Raw genomic sequence first — 20,097 nt, 5'->3', positions numbered from 1 at the left:
TTTCCTCATCTGCAACATGGAATAATAGTATCTACCACATAGGATTGTTGTGAGAAGTAAATGTGTTAATATATGGAAAGTACCTAGAACAGTATCTGGTACATGGTGGGTACAGAATCAGATTTTGTTAAATAAACAAAAATCTGTCATTCTCTTGCTTGCTTGCTCCTCTCTAGCCACTTGGGCCTCTTTATTGTTTCCCAAACGCACTCCTGTCTCAGGACCTTTATACTTACTGTCTACTCTGCCTGAACATTCCTCTTCCACACACCCCTATGGCTTGCTCCCCATTTTCTTCCAGGTCTCTCTCTCCATGTCACCTTATAAGAGAGGACTTCTTTGACCCATCACCTTTTTAAAATAGCAAAACTTTGTCACTCTCTGTCCCTAACCCTTCATAGCACTTTTCAATGTTGGATGTGTATTTATATGTTTATTTTCCTTCTTCCCCAAGAATGTAAACTCCATGAGGAAAGGAACTCTCCTTGCCTTGTTTATTATTATAACCCTAGCACCTAGAACAGTGTTTAGCATGTAATAGTTGCTCAATAAATATTTGTTGAATGAATGAGAGACAAAAGTGAGAAAAAAAAGGTCATGATTCTCTGCCAAGATAACATGGCAATAAATAATCTAAGTGATCGGACACCTAGGTGGCTCAGTTGGTTAAGCATCTGCAATTAGCACAGGTCATGATTCCAGCGTCCTGGGATCAAGCCCTGTGTTGGGCTCTCTGCTCAGTAGGGAGCCTGCTTCTCCCTCTTCCTCTGCCTGTCGCTCCCCCTACTTGTGCTCTCTCTGTCAAATAAAATCTTTAAAAGAATAAGAATACAAAATGTAAGTGATATCTGGATAAAGGGAAGAAAATTCTAATAGTATAGAGAGGAAAAAAGGGAAAGTAAAAGCCTCTCTTTTCCTTTCCTCATCTGCTTCCCTAAAGGTGACCATAGCTTTCTGTGTTTTCAATTTCATTAACCAATAGTTGTACTGGTTGCTTGCTATGCGTGCAGAAAAGTGTTTGAGGTGCTGAGGGCTTAAAAAGGAAGAACCTTTATTTTTCAGGATCTTGTACTCTTTCTGGGGAGATAACATGAAAGAGTTGTGATGTGCTGCAGAGTTCAGAAGTGGGAACCACCTCTGTGGACTGATGAGGTCAGGGTATTTCCTGCTTGAGAGATGCCTGGATGGGAGTTTGGAGCTTGGGCAGGTTTCAGAGAGAGAAGAGCAGCCTAGGGTGGTGGGGATTTCCCATCAGGGTGTCTAGGTTGGATAATGAAAGGAGCCCCTGAGGAAATGGATAGAAGTGAAGCCTGGCTGAAGTTGAGGCTTTGTGTTGGGGAGCAGTGGGAGGAAAGACTGGAAAATAGGGGACAAGACAGTTCTACAAGTACCGAAAGACCTAGAAGGCATGTGGTAATGAAACAGAACTGTAGGGGCCCCTAGGTGGCTCAGTCAGTTAAGCATCTGCCTTCAGCTTATAGCATGATCCTGGGGCCTGGGTTTGAGGCTCACATCTGGCTCCCAGGTCAGTGGGGAGCCTGCTTCTCCTTCTACCCCTCCCCCGCCATTCATTTTCTGTCTCTCACTCTCTCTCTCTCAAATAAATAAATAAATTAAATTAAATTTAAAAAAAGAAACAGAATTGTTACTGGATGAGATGAATTTTATAGACATTCCAGTAGCACAATTATTAGGACTTGGTATTGGATAGATATCTTTGGGTAAGGAATAGGGAAGACTGAAATCTGAAACCCCTGTTTTGTACCTGGACAACCAGGAAAATCGTGATAGCATTACTTGAAATAGGGAAGTGAGGAGGGAAAGTTGTTTTGGGATGTGCTGTGGTGGGAAGTGAAGAGATGAAATTGGCTGGACATATTGCTTAGCCTTACCTTGAATGTGAGGATTGCCTTTGGCTTCCTTAGCATTGGCCAGATAATCTAGACCTGAGCTCTCCATACAGTGCCTGCTAGATCCATGTTACTGGTGGAGATCACTAATAGCAAACCTGGTCCTCCTCTCAGATACTAAAGTTCAAAGAGTTCCCTGGATCCTCATCCCCTTTCCACTTAGACTGGTGGAAATCTCTAGGCATCATCTTACCTACCAGTTCCTACCAATTGGAAGCACATTAATGGAGATGTCCCAGGTAACCTGGGATGGTTTTCAGTTCTCCCAGGTTCAGAATATCTCTGCTGAACCCACTAGCTAGATAGCAGTCTTCCCATGTCCTCCACCAGCCAACTAAACTGTCCTTCCCTTTGGTTGGTCTTAATCTCCTCTTTTGCTTCAGCATCCTGTTGAAACTTCCTGATGACCAAGACCCAGGTGTAGGCCTATTTCTCTTATTTTACAGTTGCCTGAAGAATCCAGCCAGATAATGCTTACTAGTTTACCACTTTGCAGTGTCTACTTCAATCCTACAGCTAAGCAACCTAAGATTCCCAGAAGCAGATAAAACCTGTATGCAATCTGTCACTGCTTAGTTTTCATTGCCAAGTTAATTCCACAAAGTTAATGAATAGCTGGGTTGGACTGGAAGAGGGGCAAAAACAGAATGACTGAAGAGAAACTGTCACTAGTGGGGAGTCTCCTGGTTTTCGGCAGGACATGGGTAGATGTTGAGTCATTGAGGGTACAGTAGTCCTCATCACCATCATTATCATCAAAGTACTTTATGAAGTGCCTAATTCCTGGGGCTCTGAGCTAGGCTTACACAGAGAACTACACAGCTCTGGAACTTCACTTTTAGACCATGCATGGTCTGATACCAGTTATTGATGATGACACATATACTATGGATTCATAACTTCAGTATGGCTTAAATCACACATTATATGCCACCATCTCTTCTCTATAGGAGATTTCCTGGTTATTTTAGGAGTGAAGTCTACCAAGCAAATATATCTTGTCTCCTCAATGATATTATTTAGTTCCCTTGGGCAGAGAACCTCACCTTACATTCCTGTCTGCAGACATGCCATACAGGACACATACAGATGCTCAGTAAGGACTGATTAAATCAACCAGACCTGATAGATAGAGTCAGAGTACCTCCTTTGAATCTCAGTTTCTTCCTCTGTAAAATGAGGAGGGTAATTGTATGTATAGATTCTATGAGGGTGGTTGTCAGGATGGAGGGCCAGTACATGTGACTTGCTTAGCACACAATCTAGCATCTGCTCAATTATTAGCTTTTTCACTATTTCTGCCTCCTGCTTAAGTAGGAGCGAGACAATGGAAAAGGGTGGGTGAGGGTAACAGCGCTTAACACAAATCTGGGTATTCAACGCAGCCTATGGAGGCACAATGGTCAGTGGCTTATGCATTTGAATTTGAGAAAGAAAAAGATTTACCCTCTCACATATCTTCTTATTCCTGAACAGGAATGCTTTGATGGGTGTGTGTGTGCGTGAGCAGTTGGCTGGGACTGAAGCCCGAGTAAGGATTTGCATCGAGAGCAAAGGCTGGGGCTAAAGTCGCCATAACGGGCATCCTTTTTCAGTCTTTATTCAGCAAACATTTATAGGTAGCCCAATCAATGCCAGGCGTAGTCCAGCCGCTGAGGGTCCTGTAATAAACCTGGCTGACACCCGTGCCTCCGCTTCACAGAGGGACGAACCGAGGGACTAGACAAAAACTCCCCGGGAGAGCAAAACCCGCGGAGAAAAGAAAATGCTTTCCCGCGCTAGTGCGTAGGAGCCACGCCCCGGCGCAGCCAAGCTCTTCCGGCGCGACGCGAGCTCCGCGGAGTCCAATGGGAGCGTGACGCTGGCGCCGCGCAGGCGCGGTGCAGACTCTCCCGGAAGTCCGTGTCTCGGTGCTGAGCGCGAACTTGAGAAGATGAAGTAAGGCCTCAGTTTACCTCTGAAGAAGTAGGGACGGGCCGCGGGAGGTGGCCCACCAGGACTTGGGTGGTAGAGCGTCTGCCGGGCCGAGGGGCAGGAGAGGTGCAGAGACTGGAAAATTAGTCCCTTAGTTTTGCTCTCCCTTACCTCTGGCCAGGCCGCTCTTAATGTCCGTTTTTCTGCCCGCCCCCCCCCCCCCCGCAGTCCTTTAACTAAAGTGAAGCTGATCAACGAGCTGAATGAGCGTGAGGTCCAGCTTGGGGTGGCAGATAAGGTGTCCTGGCACTCCGAGTACAAGGACAGCGCCTGGATCTTCCTGGGTGAGGTCCACATCTTTTCCCCGCGCTGCTCCTCTCCTGGCCTGCTTCCTAACCTTTCGGCATTCCCGCCTTTCATTCCTCCCAGCATTCATCACGCACTTTTATTTCTTTCTGCTGGCTGCCCCGTAAATCCGTTTTCCGTATCTCTTTTCTCTCCCATTTCTAGTTTGCTTCCCCTGTCACGTCAGTTTCCATGATAGTAACCCTTTGCCATTCACTGTGGTAACAGTCTTGACACTTGGTTTCTTGGTTTCAGAGACCATTGTTATACCGCGTCCTCCTATTACACATCTAGGGAAACTGGGGTGCAGGGAAGTTAATGGACTTCCTTAAGGCCACATGGCTAGTAAGTGGGACAGCCAGAACTATGGGATTCTAGAACTCATGGTCTTAGGTATGATCCTGTATGATTGCTAGTCCCCTGCCCTTTCCCCTTCCCTCAGAATTCATTTTTCTCATCTAATTAGCTCCTGCCTTCTGTCCATGGCCATATTGTTATATCTATATTCACTTTGTGTCACTTCCAGTAATATGACGGTTTGTTCAAAGAAGTTATTGCACCACATACTGTGCTAAGCACTTATATCCATTGTTTTATTTAATTCTTAAAACAGTTCTGTGAAGTAAATACTAAAGTCCCCATTTTATAGATGAGGAAGGAGAGAGTTGCAGGGGAATTTATGTCCTGTGAAATGCTGAAAGTTGTCTGTAAAGACAATTAAGAATTTTAAAATCCTTAGTCTATGTGAGGTGGGGTTAATATTTTCAGATTTAAACTGATTTTTAGATCTTAGCTGTGAATTTCTGGGTAAAGAGCAGGTGTGTTCGAGACATGTTTGTGGAAGCAGAGTTTTATTGCCAGAAACTATCTGCTTTGTCCCTAAGATTTTGGGTGTGAGGAGTATTTGGTTAGTGGTGACACCGACTTTTCCACAGTTAATCACTCCTTTTGCTGCACTAGTACTGCACTTTATATATGCTTCTGTCGTATCATCTGACTGAATTCTTTGAGAGCAGACTCTCTGGCTTACTCTTCTTTGCACCCGCCAGTGCTGGGCCTAGTGCATGGTATGCTTGTAGACACTTGGTAAATGTTAAATGTGGTTTTTTTCTTCTAGGAGGGCTTCCTTATGAACTGACTGAAGGGGACATCATCTGTGTGTTCTCGCAGTAAGTCCTTTTTCATTTCCTGCCTTCTAGGTCATCAGAGTATGTTTCCATAATGCATTTTGTGGCATCACACAAAATCCATTTATTTTATTCTAAGCTAACTGACCTCCCTGCATGGGGAGGGCTGGAGCTTCTCTTCTAGTCTAGATCAGCCCCAGGACATGGTTGTAGAACTCTTCCAATATGGGAAATCCAAGAAGTTGGATGATTTAGGAGGCTGTCTTGGGAATTCTGGTCTATTTTTACTGCTTTTTCAGTAAAGCTTGTTCAGCCTGGGCCTACACTGGAACAGACTGGAACTCACAGGGCTCCTTGGGCTCCTCGGGCTCCTGCAAACTAAGGGTAATCCAGGATCACAGGGCCCTCTGGCCTACATCTGTGTGGTGTTGTAGGATTAGGGCAAAGCACAGAGAAATGGGAGAAAAAGCAAAAAGCTTTAGTCAGTAGTTTGTTTTCTTAGTTTATAGATGAGTGTAAGGTTAATGAGCAGAGCCATTATCTCTTTACCTGGAAGCTGAGAATGACAGGCTGATGAGGAACAAGAATGACGAGGTGAACCTTATTTTCTTCGTTCTGCTGTGAGATGAAAGCAGCAGCATTGGGTGGGAGAGCATCTTGGCAGCTCGCACTAGTAGTTGCAGCTGGTAGGAGAGGGGCTAGGCACAACCCAGAGCTACACAGAATGGTTAGATAGTCCATAAGGCCAGAGGGGCCCTGAGGGCAGAGGACTGTTGTAGAAAAGTTGGACAGCATGTACAGGCAGATGACTGGGGTAGAAGGGTTTGGGGAAGCAAACAGCCAGCACACCATGGGAGAGACATTGCCGTGGCAGGGGATGGTTGGGCTGTCCAATAGGAAAAGGACCCTTACTGGTTGGGCAGCATGTGGGGGAGAGGGCCATGGGAAAGAAATTGGGCAGCACACATGAGAAGGCCATGGGAGAGGACCTCAGCAGCCCATACTGGCAAAGCACCCGGAAAGGGACAGAGGCTGTTTCCTCCTACTTTTGGGGAGCTGGAAGTTCACAGCAGGTGCAACCTGTAACTTCCACCCCTTATGATACCTCTGCCTGGTCCACCCTTCCATCTAGAGGGTGTTTTTGTCTTACTTGCATTGAGTGATGATCAGCTGGTGTGTTTGTCTATTTTGGCTGTACACATCGCTCTCCATGAAGATTGCCTTTGCCATTGGTAACAGTAGTTTTCAAAAAAAAATTTTCCGATTATCAAGGTAATGTATAATCATTATAGAACATTTGGAAAAAGGAAAAGCATGAAGAAGAAATTAGAATGTACTGTTAACATTTTAATAATTAGAAAAACTGTTAACATTTTGGTATATTTCTTTATCATTTTTTAAATGTTGGGCATTATTTGCTGTTATAAATAGTATTGCAGTATACATTGTAGTACATACATCCTTTGTATGCATTACTGATAGTTTCCATAGTGAAATTACTAGATCAGTATTAATTTACTAGCGTTAACATTTTTATTTTTTATTTTATTTTTTAAAAGATTTTATTTATTTGACAGATCACAAATAGGCAGAGGCAGGCAGAGAGAGAGGGGGGAAGCAGGTTCCCCGCCTAGCAGAGAGCCTGATGCGGGGCCCGATCCCAGGACCCTGGGATCATGACCTGAGCCGAAGGCAGCGGCTTTAACCCACTGAGCCACCCAGGCGCCCCTTGTTAGCATTTTTAAGATGTTTTAGAAGTATAGCCAAATGGCTCTCTGAGAAGGTTGTACCAGTTTCTATTCTCACTAGAATGTCCATTTTTCTGAATCCTAATTGGCAGCGGCTATTTAAAAAAATACATTTGTCATATGGTTTCTCATTATGAGTTTACTTTCCCTCTAATCATCAGTGAGGTAAAACATCTTTTATAGATTTACATGCCATTATTTCTCATTTATTTTAAGTTGTCTTTTCATATTCTTGCTTGTTTTCTTCTGTTGGTGTGTTCCTCATTTTCTTAGTGATTTTACAAAAGCTCTTAATGGTTTTAACTCTGTTATACCACTTGTCATGTATTGTGTTACTGTGGACTTACTTTACTTAATTTGACGTATTATACTACATTATCATCATTATTATTTCTTGATGTTCAGATTGGCATGATTTGGTCTGTAGGAGTCCTTTTCAATGAGTTCCTATATTATCTTTTCTTTTACTTTTTATTTTGAAATAATTTCAGGTTTAAAATAGGAAAGTTATAAAGTAGCATAAAGAATACCTGTTTCCCCTTCGCTTAGATTCCCCAGATATTGACATTTTACTACATTTGCCTTGTTGTTATTTCTCCCCATGTGTATCTGTTATTTTGTTCTGAACCATTTGAGAGTTAGTTGCAGACATGATGCCCATTTATCCCTAAATTCTTCAATATGTATTTCCCCCCACAACAAGGGCATTCTCTTGTTTAACCTCAGTATGGGGACCAAATTCAGGAAGTTAACACTGATACAATATTATTATCTAATCCACAGACTTTATTCAGCTTCACCAGTTGTCTTGATGATCTTCTTTATAGCGAAAGGAAAAAAAAACTGCTTTGTGGTCCTTTATCTACGATAAGAGTTGTAAAGATTTTCTCGAATTTTGTATTTGTCTTTTGACTTCGTTGTGATTTTTTTCTTGCTGTGCAAAATTAAAAAAAAATTCATTCATGTGTTTAAATTATATCGTAAAATTGATTTTTTTAGGGAGTGTACAGTCCTGTGAGCTTTAATACATGTATAGATTTGTGTAGTCACCCCCATAGTTAGGAAGAATAACAATTCCATCATCCCCAAAACTCCTTTGTGCTGACCCTGTATAGTCTCACACTCTAGTGTTTTATATGGTCAGATTTATCAGGGTTTTTTTTTATTGCTTCTGGATTTTGAGTCATAATTAGATAGTATATCTCCCCACCCGCCCATCTGTGTTCCCTTCTAGTACTTTTCATTTTTATGAATTTCATTTTATGAATTGAAGTATCTGATCCAATTTGAGTTATTCTGATGTATAGTATGAGACACAGATCCAGTTTCATGTTTTTTTTTTAGTAGCTCTCCAGTTGTCCCAACATTTATAAAAACATTCATATTTTCTCCCAGCAAATTGGGATGTCACCCTTATCATATTACTAATTTTTCTATATATACTTGAATCTCTTTCATGGCTTTCTGTTCTATTGGTCTGTCTGTCTCTTCATGTGCCAGTAGCACACTAGTTATTCATAGCATTTTAATATCTGGGAGAGTTACTCCTCAGTGTTCTTTTTTTAAAGATTTTCCATCTACTCTTACATGTTCATTTTTCCATGAGAACTTTAGAATCAATGGATCCAGCTCCAGGAAAGTGATACACAACTTGTACTACATTAAATTTCAATATTAACTTGGGGGAAGATGTTGCTGTCTTTATGATGTTGAGTCATCCTACCTAAAAACAAAGGATGTCTTTATATTTGTTTAAAACTATGTGTGTCTTTCAGTTTTAAAAAAAATTTTCTCTATATAGACTTTGTACATTGCTTGTTGTTAAGTTTATTTCTAAGTATTTTATCTTTTTTTGTTGCTAATACAAATGGGGTTTCTCTTTGTTTATATCTTCTGATTATTGTTTGTAAGAGAGTGATTTATTTTTTTTTAACTTTATATCCTGTTACCTTATGGAATTATTATACTGCTTGTTTTTGTCATCGAGTCTCTTGAGTTTTTTATACATATATAAATATATACATAAATAAATCTTCAAATAGAACGGAAAAGATTACTTTTTCATTTTTTACATTTGTTTTCTCCTAATTGCACTGGCCTGTACCTACAATATTAAACAGTGTTAAATAGCTCCTGTCCTTAGTTGAATCAGCCCCAATACGGGTCTCCCCCGCTATCTGAAGGTAGAGTGTTCCGTGAAAGCCTTCTAAGCTACAGTGGCATAAAGTAATGAAGCAGTTACCATATCATAAAACTGAAAATCCTCTTCAGCTTTCTTTTGGTTAGTGAAAACCGGTACTAATGTAGGTCTTTTGTAAAAGTGAAGGCATAAAGTGAACATTCAGGTAGTGGGGGAAACCTGTATTTTCTGTTAGGTAAGGTGCTACATAGCTGGCCGGGCTGTATGTATGTGAACATGTTATTAAGGATCCATCAATTCTTATTTTATTTCTATGACTTCTTTATGACTATTTTACTTTTTAGCTTATGAATCTTTCACTTACCTGGAATTTAACTCTGTATAAGGAGTAAGGTAGAACTTTTTTCTTTTTTCCATTACTTGTGCTTTTATCTTTATTAACTCCCATTGGCTTTCCTTCGATTTGTTTTCTTTTATATTCATTCTGCTTTTTTAACAGTAAAATTCCTAAAGGTCCCAGATTTTTCTGATTGTGATTTTAGCTGCATCCTGTAAGTTCGGTATATATTCTTCTCATTTTTGTTGTTTTTTAAGTAGTCTGCCATTGATTTTTTTTTCTTTATTTCGCTTTCATCCATTTGTTAGCTAGGTTTCAAGTTAGCTAGTAGCATATTTTTTTATTTAAAATATGATTTCCAACTGTATTACATTGTGATTGGAGAACATGTTCTGTTCTGTTTTTGGACATTATTGAGGTTTATTCTGTAACCAATTTTAATATATGTTTTGTGGATTCTTGAGAAGAAATTGTCGTGTTTTTGTAAGATTCAAATATATGTATCCAGTAGTTTGACATTAATATTTATTAACCACATAATTGTTACATTGTTATGTTTTTATATTTATGATATATAATTATATATTGATATTAATTCCTTTGACCTTATTTTTGTCAACTTTATGTGTTATAAACTTAAGTGGCATGTTAAAATATCTCATTACTTTTGTTATTAGTTTCTCCTTTTATTTTTAACAGGTTCTTTAATTAAATTTTTGACTTGTGAACTTATGCGTAAGGTTTCATGACATATCTTTGTAATATATTAGGACCCTTTTCAGTGTAAAAGAGCTCTCTTAGTCCCATTTAAATATTTTTTTGGCCTTGAATTCATCTTTGATCTTAATACTACCACCCATAATTTTTGTAATTGGGTGTTCCTGCTCTAATTTTAATTTTTAACCTTTTTATGTTATCTTGTTCTAGATGTGTCTCCTATACAGATTATATTATCTGAATTTTGTTTTGTCATTCAATCTGGAAGTTTTTGCATTTTAAATCAATAGTGTCTTACTCTTTTATAAAATAAATAGATATGGGGAGATTGTTAACATTAATCTGGTGCGGGACAAGAAGACTGGGAAATCCAAAGGATTCTGTTTCCTTTGCTATGAAGACCAGAGGAGCACAATTCTGGCTGTTGACAATTTTAATGGGATCAAGGTGAGTGTGTTGACTAAACAGGATTTGGCTGGACTTTTCCTGTATGTAAGGGTTCGGTTTAATTTCCCAGCTGATCGCCACAGGGACAAGGACAGTACTGGTCACCTGGGTGTGTTGAGAACGCTGCCGAGGCGTGGGGACGTACTGACCAGGAAATGATCCCAGGAAACAATTTCCCCAGCATACGACCCTGCTAACACTTGTTCCTTTTCCTCATACTCATCTTCCCAGGAGCATAGCTATCATGCCCCCCACTCCCAGCCAAGCCTCTGGCTTCACACCTTTCCATTCTCATACCCACTCTCCTCTCTGATGTGCTGGGCAACAAAAAGACCAGCAAATGCTGCTCTTCCGTGCTATGCTCTATTGGGATTTGGGGTTCTCATGGCTTCATGCTCTAAGACAGAGCTTTGTGGGTCTGTCCTATATCTCCACTGACTTCACATTACTGGGCCCTGGAAATTCTCTAGTTAAAAGTGTGACGACAGATTCTACAAAAGTAACTCGTTCTGAAGTTGTTTCTCCTCTGTTCCCTCTCCACCCCTGGCCTGAGAGAAGGTGATGGGCAGGCCAGGCCTGTCGGTGCTCTACCTGGTCCCTGTGCTTATTTAGGAAAAGCACTGCAGTTGTCATAGGTTGGGGGTTGACCTTTGACCCGGAGAGTTTGTCACTGATTGCACCAGAGTGGAACAGCTGGAGACTCTAGGACAGGGTAGAACAAGGTACTAGGCTTAATTTTTAAGAGAGCCAGCAGTCAAATGGAGTCACCATAAAAGGGAGGTTTTCAAAAATGTTTTCAAAAGGGGAATAGAAAAAATGACTGACTGCTCAGGCTTAAAGGTAAGAATAAAAATCTGCTCTTGTGTGGGAACAATAAAAGCCGGACTTGTAACATTTTGGATGATTTTGCCTATAGGTCTGTATCTGCCTGAAGTTTTTAAAGATTTTATTTATTTATTAGAGAGAGAGACAGAAGGAGCTGGGGGAGGGGCAGAGGGAGAGGGAGAAGCAGACCCCCTACTGAGCAGGGAGCCTGCTGTGGGGCTCGGGGATCATGACCTGAGCCTATGGCAGACACTCAGCTGACTGAGCCACCCAGGGGCTCTGCCTGAATGTTTTTTAAGTGAGGGAGGGGGTAATTTTTTGTTGTTCACCCAGAGAGTTCTGATTCACAGCAAAAATATCAGTGTGAGCCGTTGTTCCAGTATGGTGGGAGTAGAGCGAGGTGTGAGGGCTTAAGAAGAAAGATCTCTTTCCCTTCCCAGCTGTTGGTCTGCCTTGGCCTCATCCTAATTGCTGTATCAAGAAAACAGCTGCCTCACTGCACTTGATTTCAGGAATCCGTTCTAGCTGCCAGGCCACATCATGTTTTACTGTGAATTAATGTTACAGACTGCGGGTAATTCATTGTTTATGCACGTAAATTCTCAGTTTCCCCTTGGGGCAGTACTGCCCAGCCTTTTTTCACTTAACGGCACATGTAGAACATGAAGGTTATCGTGTGGCACACTGGGGTAGACTGTGAGGTACAAGACTGCCTGGTACAGGAGCCTCAGGGACTCCAGCTGCCCCAGGCCCCAGCTGGCTGCCCCAAGGGCTGAGGAAATTATTACCTAGGTCTGTGTGCTGTGACACACCAGTTGGGCAGGTCTGCTTTAGAGATTTCCCCAGCAACAGAATTAGCAGGAAGGTAAAGGGTGTGGTTCAAAGGCATGGCGTTCTGCAACTGGGTTCAAAGAGCTCAATGGGAGGGCCATCTCTGCTGAAGCATTGCCTGTCTGTCTTAGATCAAAGGACGAACTATCCGAGTGGATCATGTGTCTAACTATCGAGCTCCTAAGGACTCAGAAGAAACAGATGATGTGACCAAAGAGCTCCAGGAGAAGGGCTGTGGCGCTCGCACCCCCTCAGTGAGTTCAGCTGAGGGTTCTGAAGATGATAAACCCACAAAAAAACACAAAAAAGGTAAAGCGTTAAGACCCAAGAGAAGATTCTGGGTAGTCTTAGTGTTTGTTCTTCCCAGCGTTCACTGAGAGTTGATAATCAGCTCTTAAGTATGAAGGGAAAAGGGGTGGGAAATCTTACTTTAATTGGGAAAGGGGAAACACTAATATTACGGGCTGAATTCTGTCTCCTCAAATTCGTATGCTGAAGTGCTAATCGCTCAGTACCTCTGAATGTGACTGTATTTGGAGGCAGCATCTTTAAGACGGTAATTAAGGGTGAGAATTGCCTTATACAGCAACTTGACATATCAAGGGGGACAGCCATCCAAGTTGGCTTCTCAGAGACACTTTCTGGAAGTGTAGAGTGTGACTGCTTCACACGGGTGCCAACAGGCTTTCCTTTTGCACACCCTCACTCTCCTGCATCTTCCTCTTATTCGTTGTGCCCCTTTTCCCTCCAGACAAAAAGGAAAAAAAGAGAAGAAAGAAAGACAAAGAGAAGACTGACCGGGAGGTACTGGCAGAGCAGCCACCCTCCTCTTCACCACCCAGAAACCAGCTGGTAAAGGAAGAGGATGACCCTGACTCTACAAAGCACAGCAGCAAGAACTCAGAGAAGGGCCAGAAGTCAGAGCTCAGGGAGCTGCGAAAGCACCAGCCCAGCTCTCCCGAGGTCAGGGCGACCTGCCGCGGTGGCGCAGAGGACCGAGAGAGGGAGCTGAAGAAAGAGAAGGTGAAGCATGAACAGAAGTCCTCAATCAGGAAGGAAGAGCGAGAGGAAAAGAACAGAGATAGAGACAGAGTTCGAAGCTCAGACACATATTCCACATGGCCCAGTGGGCGTTCTGAGGGGCGGAGTCAGAGAAGTAGAAGTAGGAGCCGAGAGAGGTCGAGCAGGCACAAGAGGGCCCGGCACTCCCGGGACCGGGAGTGCTCTAACCCCAGTGACCGCAGGCACCACTGAAGCCGCGGCCTGTCCCGCTGCCCGACAGAACTGGAAATGAACGTGCGGTTTTAAGTGCGGTCATATTCAGTTAGGCTTTTACTGTTACTGGACGTAAACTCTCCGAGGCTGAATTCTTCCAATCCCTTGAGTACTAGAGTCACTGAGAGCTGTAGTTTTAACAGCCACAGAGCCGGAAGTTTTGAGTAAATTTCTTGTTCCTGGGAATTGGCTCAGTACTTACCAGACGAGGTATCCTAGATTGGGTTTCATAAATGTGTCCCTTGAATTTACGAGCCCTGTTCATGATGAAATTGCTAGGAAAGGGGGAAATACCAAGCAGTTCTAGAATTCTAGTCTTTGTGCTAGAGGTGTGGGTGACCTTTCCATGGGCAGGTACAGCCATAGCATAGAGAAGGGGGGTTTGACTAGGTCTGGACAACTTGATATGAATGCAGTAGTGATTCTTAACACCAGGCCACTCCCTCTGCACCCCACCCTCCTTTAAAAATTTTTTTTGAAATGTCTCTTTTTTTTTTAACATCCATGCACCTCCTTGCTATTTATTTATTTAATTTTGTCAAGGTGAAATTCACATAACATCAAATTAACCATTATAAAGGGAACAATTCAGTGGCATTTAGTACATTCATGGTGCACCAAACCGCCACCCCTGTGTCGTTCTAAAACCTTTCCACCACCCCAGAATGAAACCCTGTGCCCATGAAGCAGTAACTCTCCATTCTCTCCTCCTCACCCCTGTCGACTACCAATCTGCTTTCTGTTTCTGTGGAACTACCTATTTTGGACATTTTTATTTAAGTGGAATCATACAACTTATGGGCTTTTGTGTCTGGGGTCACTTGTGTGTTTTTGAGGTTCATCCATGTTGTAGTATGGGTCAGTACTTTGTTCCTTTTTATTTTTTTAAAGATTAAAAAAAATTATTTGTGAGAGAGAGCACAAGTAGGGGGAGTGGTAGGCAGAGGGAGAGGGAGAAGCAGGCTTCACGCTGAGCAAGAATCGATCCCATGATCCTGGGATCATGACCTGAGCTGAAGACAGACGCCTAATCAACTGAGCCACCCAGATGTCCCAATACTTTGTTCCTTTTTATGTCTGAATAATATCCCACTGTATGGATAGACCGCATTTTGTTTATCCATTCCTCAGTGGATGGTCATTTGGGTTTGTTTATGCCTTTTGGCTCGCCAGCTCCTTTTCCACGTTTGTGACATACCAGCCCACCCATGGGCCAAGTTTCCTTTTCAAGTAGCCGTCATTGCTGAGATAGGAATGTTTTGTCAGCTTATTGCATATCTCTCTGGTCTCCTTGGCAGTTTTTTTTCTCATCTGGAGAGTCTTGTCCTTTTATTTTATCAATCAGTCCCTTAGGAGTTAGGTAGGAATTCGTTCACAGGACCTTGGCACCACTGCTGAATCACTAAAATGGAGCTTCTGACCCTTCAGAACAAAGGAACAGAGCTTTAGTGAGCACATTAAATTAGTTGACCTCATATCTTAGTTTGAATCCAAGGTTAGATGTGTGAGAGATTATTTTTTAGGAGAAAATGCCCATGAAAGAAGATGGGAAAGGGGGTTGGGAGAGTCTGGGAAAGCAGTCAGACTCCGAGAGAGGACTAACCTTTGGAGAAGTGGGAAGGCAGGAAGGAAGGTTGGGGAGGAAAAGTCTCAGACCGCTGTGGAGTTCTGAGAATGTGTCAGCAAGACCAATGATACGGTGAGTCCTTGAGCCAAAGCCCCTGTCAGGAGGAGTCCCACTAGATCCGCCTGGGGAAGCAGGAGTCCTTGGTGTTGGGCCTTCATCAGCCGTGTGGCACTGTGTTTATGTGTCCATTGTGCTGGTTTTGTGGTAACCACGGACAAAGGACCTGGCTCAGTCATTTTGTCTGCTGGGCAGTTTAGTGCTTCTTCCATAGTGGATGCCCTGATGGCTGTTAGCATGGGATACAGAAATGTTCACACTCTGCCTCCTCCCGCATGTCAGTCCGCTGTCTTTACACCAGCCCTCCTTGTCTCTGATCTTCAGCCCCGGTCCTTCCAGTCTCCCGATGAGATGGCCAGGCCATTGGCCACTGCCCAGGAGTCTGTATATATCCAATGAATATTCTCACTTTAGGCCAGTTCTTTTACACCAAGTCAGTTGCACTTCTAGAGGTTCTGTCCATTGGAAAATTTCCTTTTCCACCCCCGAATGTGGCTGTAATGCAGATACCATTCCTCTTCGTTTTGTGCCCACATACTGAGCTGACCCACCTGGAAACTAAGCTCAAGCTGTTTTCTGCCTCAACTAGTCATGGAGGAACCCCCATTTGGCTATAGGTGCAAAGGTACAGGGGCTACCTTTTTCTGCATCTTTTAGGTTCTTAATGGTCGCACTGATCTACTGTCTCTCCTGAGATGTAATACTGTTTTGATTTATGTATTAGTTAGTGTTATACCAGGAAAACAACCAGTAGGTTATATGTATCCTGCTCTAAGCCAATTCCTAATGAGAAAGCATATAGGCATACCTCGTTTTATTGCTCTTTGCTTAATTTTGCTTCATAGATAACTGGTTTTTGTTGTTATTTTTTTCTTTTTCTTTCTTTCTTTTTTTTTAAACAAATTTAAGGGTTTGTGACAACGCTGTGTTGAATTAGTCTCAGTGTCATTTTTCCAATAGCATTTTCTCACTTTGTTTCTGTCAGATTTCAGTAATCGCAATATTTCAAAATTTTCATTATTATTACATTTGTTAGGGTGATCTGTGATTAGTGGTTATGATTCACCGAAGGCTTAGATGGTGGTTAGTATTTTTTAGCAATAAAGTATTTTTAAATTAAGGTATGCTCATTGTTTTTGTTTAACACATAATGCTGTTGCATACTTAATAGACTACAGTATAGTGTAAACAAGTTTTATATACACTGGGAAATGAAGAGATACAAGTGACTTGCTTTATTGTGGTCTGAAACTGAACCCCCCATAGCTCTGAGGTGTGCCTGTGTGTGTGTGTGTGTGTGTGTGTGCGTGTGCGTATGGCAAGGAATTGAATTACACAGTTATGGGAACTGGTTAGGCAAGTCTGAAATTTTATAGGGCAGACTGACAGGCTGAATGCTTTGGCAGGAGCTGAAACTGCAGTCCACAGGCAGAATTTCATCAGGAAAATCACAGTTTTGCTATTAAGTTCTTTGACTGACTAGGTAAGGCCCACCCTGATTATCAAGGATAATCTCCTTTACTTAAAATCAACCAGTGGTAGATGGTAATCACATCTATGAAATACTTCCATAGCACACCTAGATTGATGTTTGATTGACTACTTGGGTACTATAGCCTGAGCCAAGTTGACCCAGAAACGCAACCATCTCAATTTATTCTTGTCCCTGGTGGAGGGGATCTGTTTCAGAGGTTTGACTTTGCCCACTGTGACAGCTCTTGCCCTGCAGGCCCAGGATCCACGTGGGCATTACTCTCAAGTGCCAACTCAATTCTTCTTACACCCTTGAGGAGTAGGATATGACCACTAGGTAGTTCTGCAGGCCCCCTGTGAATCTTGTTTCAGGTCAGGACTGCAGTCATTACTCAGCCCTGAATTCCCCAGGGCTATGATCACGCTTCAGGTCTGTAGGTATAATGTCAGCTTCAATCTTGAGTCCATATTCCTCGAATGTCTGGCTATTCTTCCCCATGTATTTACATGGAAGTAAATGGCTCTAGTACTTGGTGGAGTGGGGCAGAATTCATTGTCCTTCCTTCTAGGGACCCAGCTACCTCTTCCAGGTCAGAAAACAGCTGAAGTCTGAAACTGAGCAAGGAATTAGGACTTTTTATTGGGGAAAACCTCCCTTAAACCCCTGTTCCTGCCCTGTTTTCCTTTCTCAGCTTGTAGATTTTGATACCCTTGCTGGCTGTCCCATCTGTGTTATTCATAGGGACACATCATCCATCTGCCATCTTCCTTGGCTGCCTCTCAGGCCTTGTGGTTTGTTTTAGTATTTGGGGCCTCCTGGCTTCTGGTGGGTAGCAGCTCCACCTGGTCTTTCTTTCTCCGGACCCTGATGGTCTCTTACTGCCATCCCTGGCCTACAGAGGGGGTCACCTTTGAATAGTGCTACCTGTGCCCCTTTTCCCACTGCCTTCCTGATGGCCTTGGTAAAGGAGGTGTCCTCTGCCTCCCGCCATGCCCCCCACCGCCGCCTACCACCATGGAATACTACCCTCTCATGGGGTTTTTGACCTCATGCAATCTATCCACTGCACCATGTCTGCTTCCCTCTGCCTTTCCATTCCTTCTGCTGTTGGTCAGGCCAGCTCAGGGGTTAAGACTTTGCTCAGTAGTAGCCATCACTTTCTCCAGGCCTTTAAGAACCAACCACCTTAGTAGAAACTTTGTACCCCCTGAGGATCGTTGCCGGGGGATTAAATCTGTATTCTGAGAATGTGTTCTCAAGTCTATGAATTTTTGCTTTTCAGCCCCCTTTTGATGTAGCGCCCTTGAAGTCCAACCTAGTGCTTCCTTGGCTCCTGTCAGTACCTGTCAGCTAATTCTTGCAGCTCTTTGGTGTATACTTTCTTCTCTTAGTTCGGCTAACAACTAATGCGGCCAGGTTATGCTGGGATTTACTCCTAGTTATGAGCTTTGTAACCAGGAGAGGGGCCAGGGACAGCTTCTTGGAGGGGGTGCGAGTTGCCTCATCGGAGCAGGCTCTGCGGCATCTTCCAGCCCAGAGGAGATGCTAGCTGTTAGGAGAGAAGAGTGGTCCCCTCTGCAAACTGAAGCCCAGGTGGGGGTCGCAGAGCCAACACCCTGAGGAGTGTCTGGCCAGATGTTCCCACTCCATGTCTCAGGATCCCAGGATTTTCCAACCACATGGAATCCTGTGGCCCTGACTTGCACAAAGCAGACGCGCCACATATTAAATATTGAGGATCCAATCTCCCTTGAGTTGGGCCTCTCCATTATGTTCTCTCTTGGTCTGCTCCTCCACTGCAGGAGAAAGGGGCTTTGTGACGTCCGCAGAAGCCCTCTGGCTCTCAAACTTGGTCTTTAGCCACTTATTAACTGTCTTTCATTTCCATTCCCTCGGCTACAGTGTGTCCAGTACAACTCCACAGTGTCCAGCCATCCCCACCGTCTCTCTAGGCCTTATTCTTCTCCCGTGTTTCGAAAATCTGAATCACCACATCTGCCAGGCCATTCGCCCAGGGTTCCCAGGTCATCTCCAGAGAAATCTTTAGTAGTTGGACTGCCGTCCCATGCCTGAGACTATCTGTGCCCAACACCTCCATCAGGACAGTGTCCGTCTTGTCCACCAGGCAATGCCTGGTGCTGTCCCCGACCCCATCTTATCACAGCCTGTTTTCTTGGACCACCACTGGTACCACTCATGCTAGATTGGGTTCTTCGAGGAGCAGGTGCCAAAATGGGATTAGGCACAGAAGAGGTTTTCTAGGGAAAATGCTTGTGAGAGAAAATGGGTGGGGGCCAGAGGAGTCCAGGAGAGCTGCCAAACAGACTAGATGCAGGTCTAAATCCTGTGGAGGAGAGCAGGAAGGACAGAGGGCTGCGTAGGAAAGATCTTGGAATGTGTGGTGCAGTTCTAAGAACATCTGGCAAAGCAAATGCGTCTGTTGGAAGAGGCAGGCTGCTGTGGGTCACAAGCATTCTTGCACATTCTTAGTGAGTGTTTTTAAAGCAAGGCTTATGGATCTCCTAATACTGAGCCATTTCTGTAGGGCAAGATGACCACAGTGTGACTGACTACTGTTCAACTGCGTGCTGCCCAGGGGAGGGGCACCGGTTGGTTTGCTCATTTCTCAAAAAGCCCCAGGCCCTTGAGTCCGGGCTCCTCAGCTGTCATGCAACCCACCTCGTGGGTGGCATCCACCCGAGCCCACTACATTGTCCTGTGGGACTTGGGACAGGGAAACTGGCAACACTATGCCAGTACTCCTGATGCTGTTTGCTGTGCTGTAATAAACTGTCTTCTTCTAACCCATTAAGTCTCATGTCTACTTTCCACACCTGTGATGTGGACAGGCCTAATCCTTGCTGTCCTTTGTGAGGCTGGAGGAGTTCTCTGGGAGCATCCCTGACTCCAAGTCGCCTGTGAAGGGAGTCCTGTGTCTCACAGGAATGGGCTGTCTTAATATCCCTGCCACATGCAGTCACTGACTGAGAGCAGCCTGTGGGAAGTCTGGCCTGGGTGGAAATGCAGGGCTAAGGGATTGCAGCAGCAGCAGCACCATTGGATTTCAGAGCTCAGCAGCTGTGGCTGTTCATCACTCATGCTCCTGGCAGTCAGAAATCTGAGAGGCACACATACACCCTGTACCAGGCCAAGCCTGAAAGACCCAGTTAGCAAATGGTTTCAGTGGATCATTGGGAACAGTGAATGTTTAACTGTTCCTTTCATGGATTCACTTCACAAGAGACAGTTGGAATTCATTGGTGGACAAATTTCCAGTGATCTCAAGGCTAAACAGCCACATTGAATGAAGTGCTGACTAAGGA

The 20,097-nt window shown here is 43.6% G+C and overlaps 1 protein-coding gene across 1 annotated transcript; it reads left to right on the top strand.

The window, feature by feature from the left end:
- Positions 1 to 3,402: 3,402 nt before the first annotated feature.
- On the top strand, positions 3,403 to 14,567 carry RBMX2 (RNA binding motif protein X-linked 2). The gene is made up of 6 exons (XM_004778700.3): positions 3,403 to 3,848; positions 4,053 to 4,168; positions 5,287 to 5,338; positions 10,556 to 10,685; positions 12,473 to 12,650; positions 13,093 to 14,567. Exons 1-6 carry the CDS (start codon positions 3,844 to 3,846, stop codon positions 13,593 to 13,595), a joined length of 984 nt encoding a protein of 327 aa, XP_004778757.1. The 5' UTR covers positions 3,403 to 3,843; the 3' UTR covers positions 13,596 to 14,567.
- The last annotated feature ends 5,530 nt before the right edge of the window (positions 14,568 to 20,097 follow it).

This window comes from Mustela putorius, unplaced genomic scaffold (genome assembly GCF_011764305.1).
Source record: "Mustela putorius furo isolate JIRA1106 unplaced genomic scaffold, ASM1176430v1.1 tig00003899_pilon_pilon_pilon, whole genome shotgun sequence".
NCBI classification, from domain to species: domain Eukaryota; kingdom Metazoa; phylum Chordata; class Mammalia; order Carnivora; family Mustelidae; genus Mustela; species Mustela putorius.
Note: the sequence above shows the minus strand (reverse complement) of the source record. Positions and strands in the feature narration are given on the sequence as shown.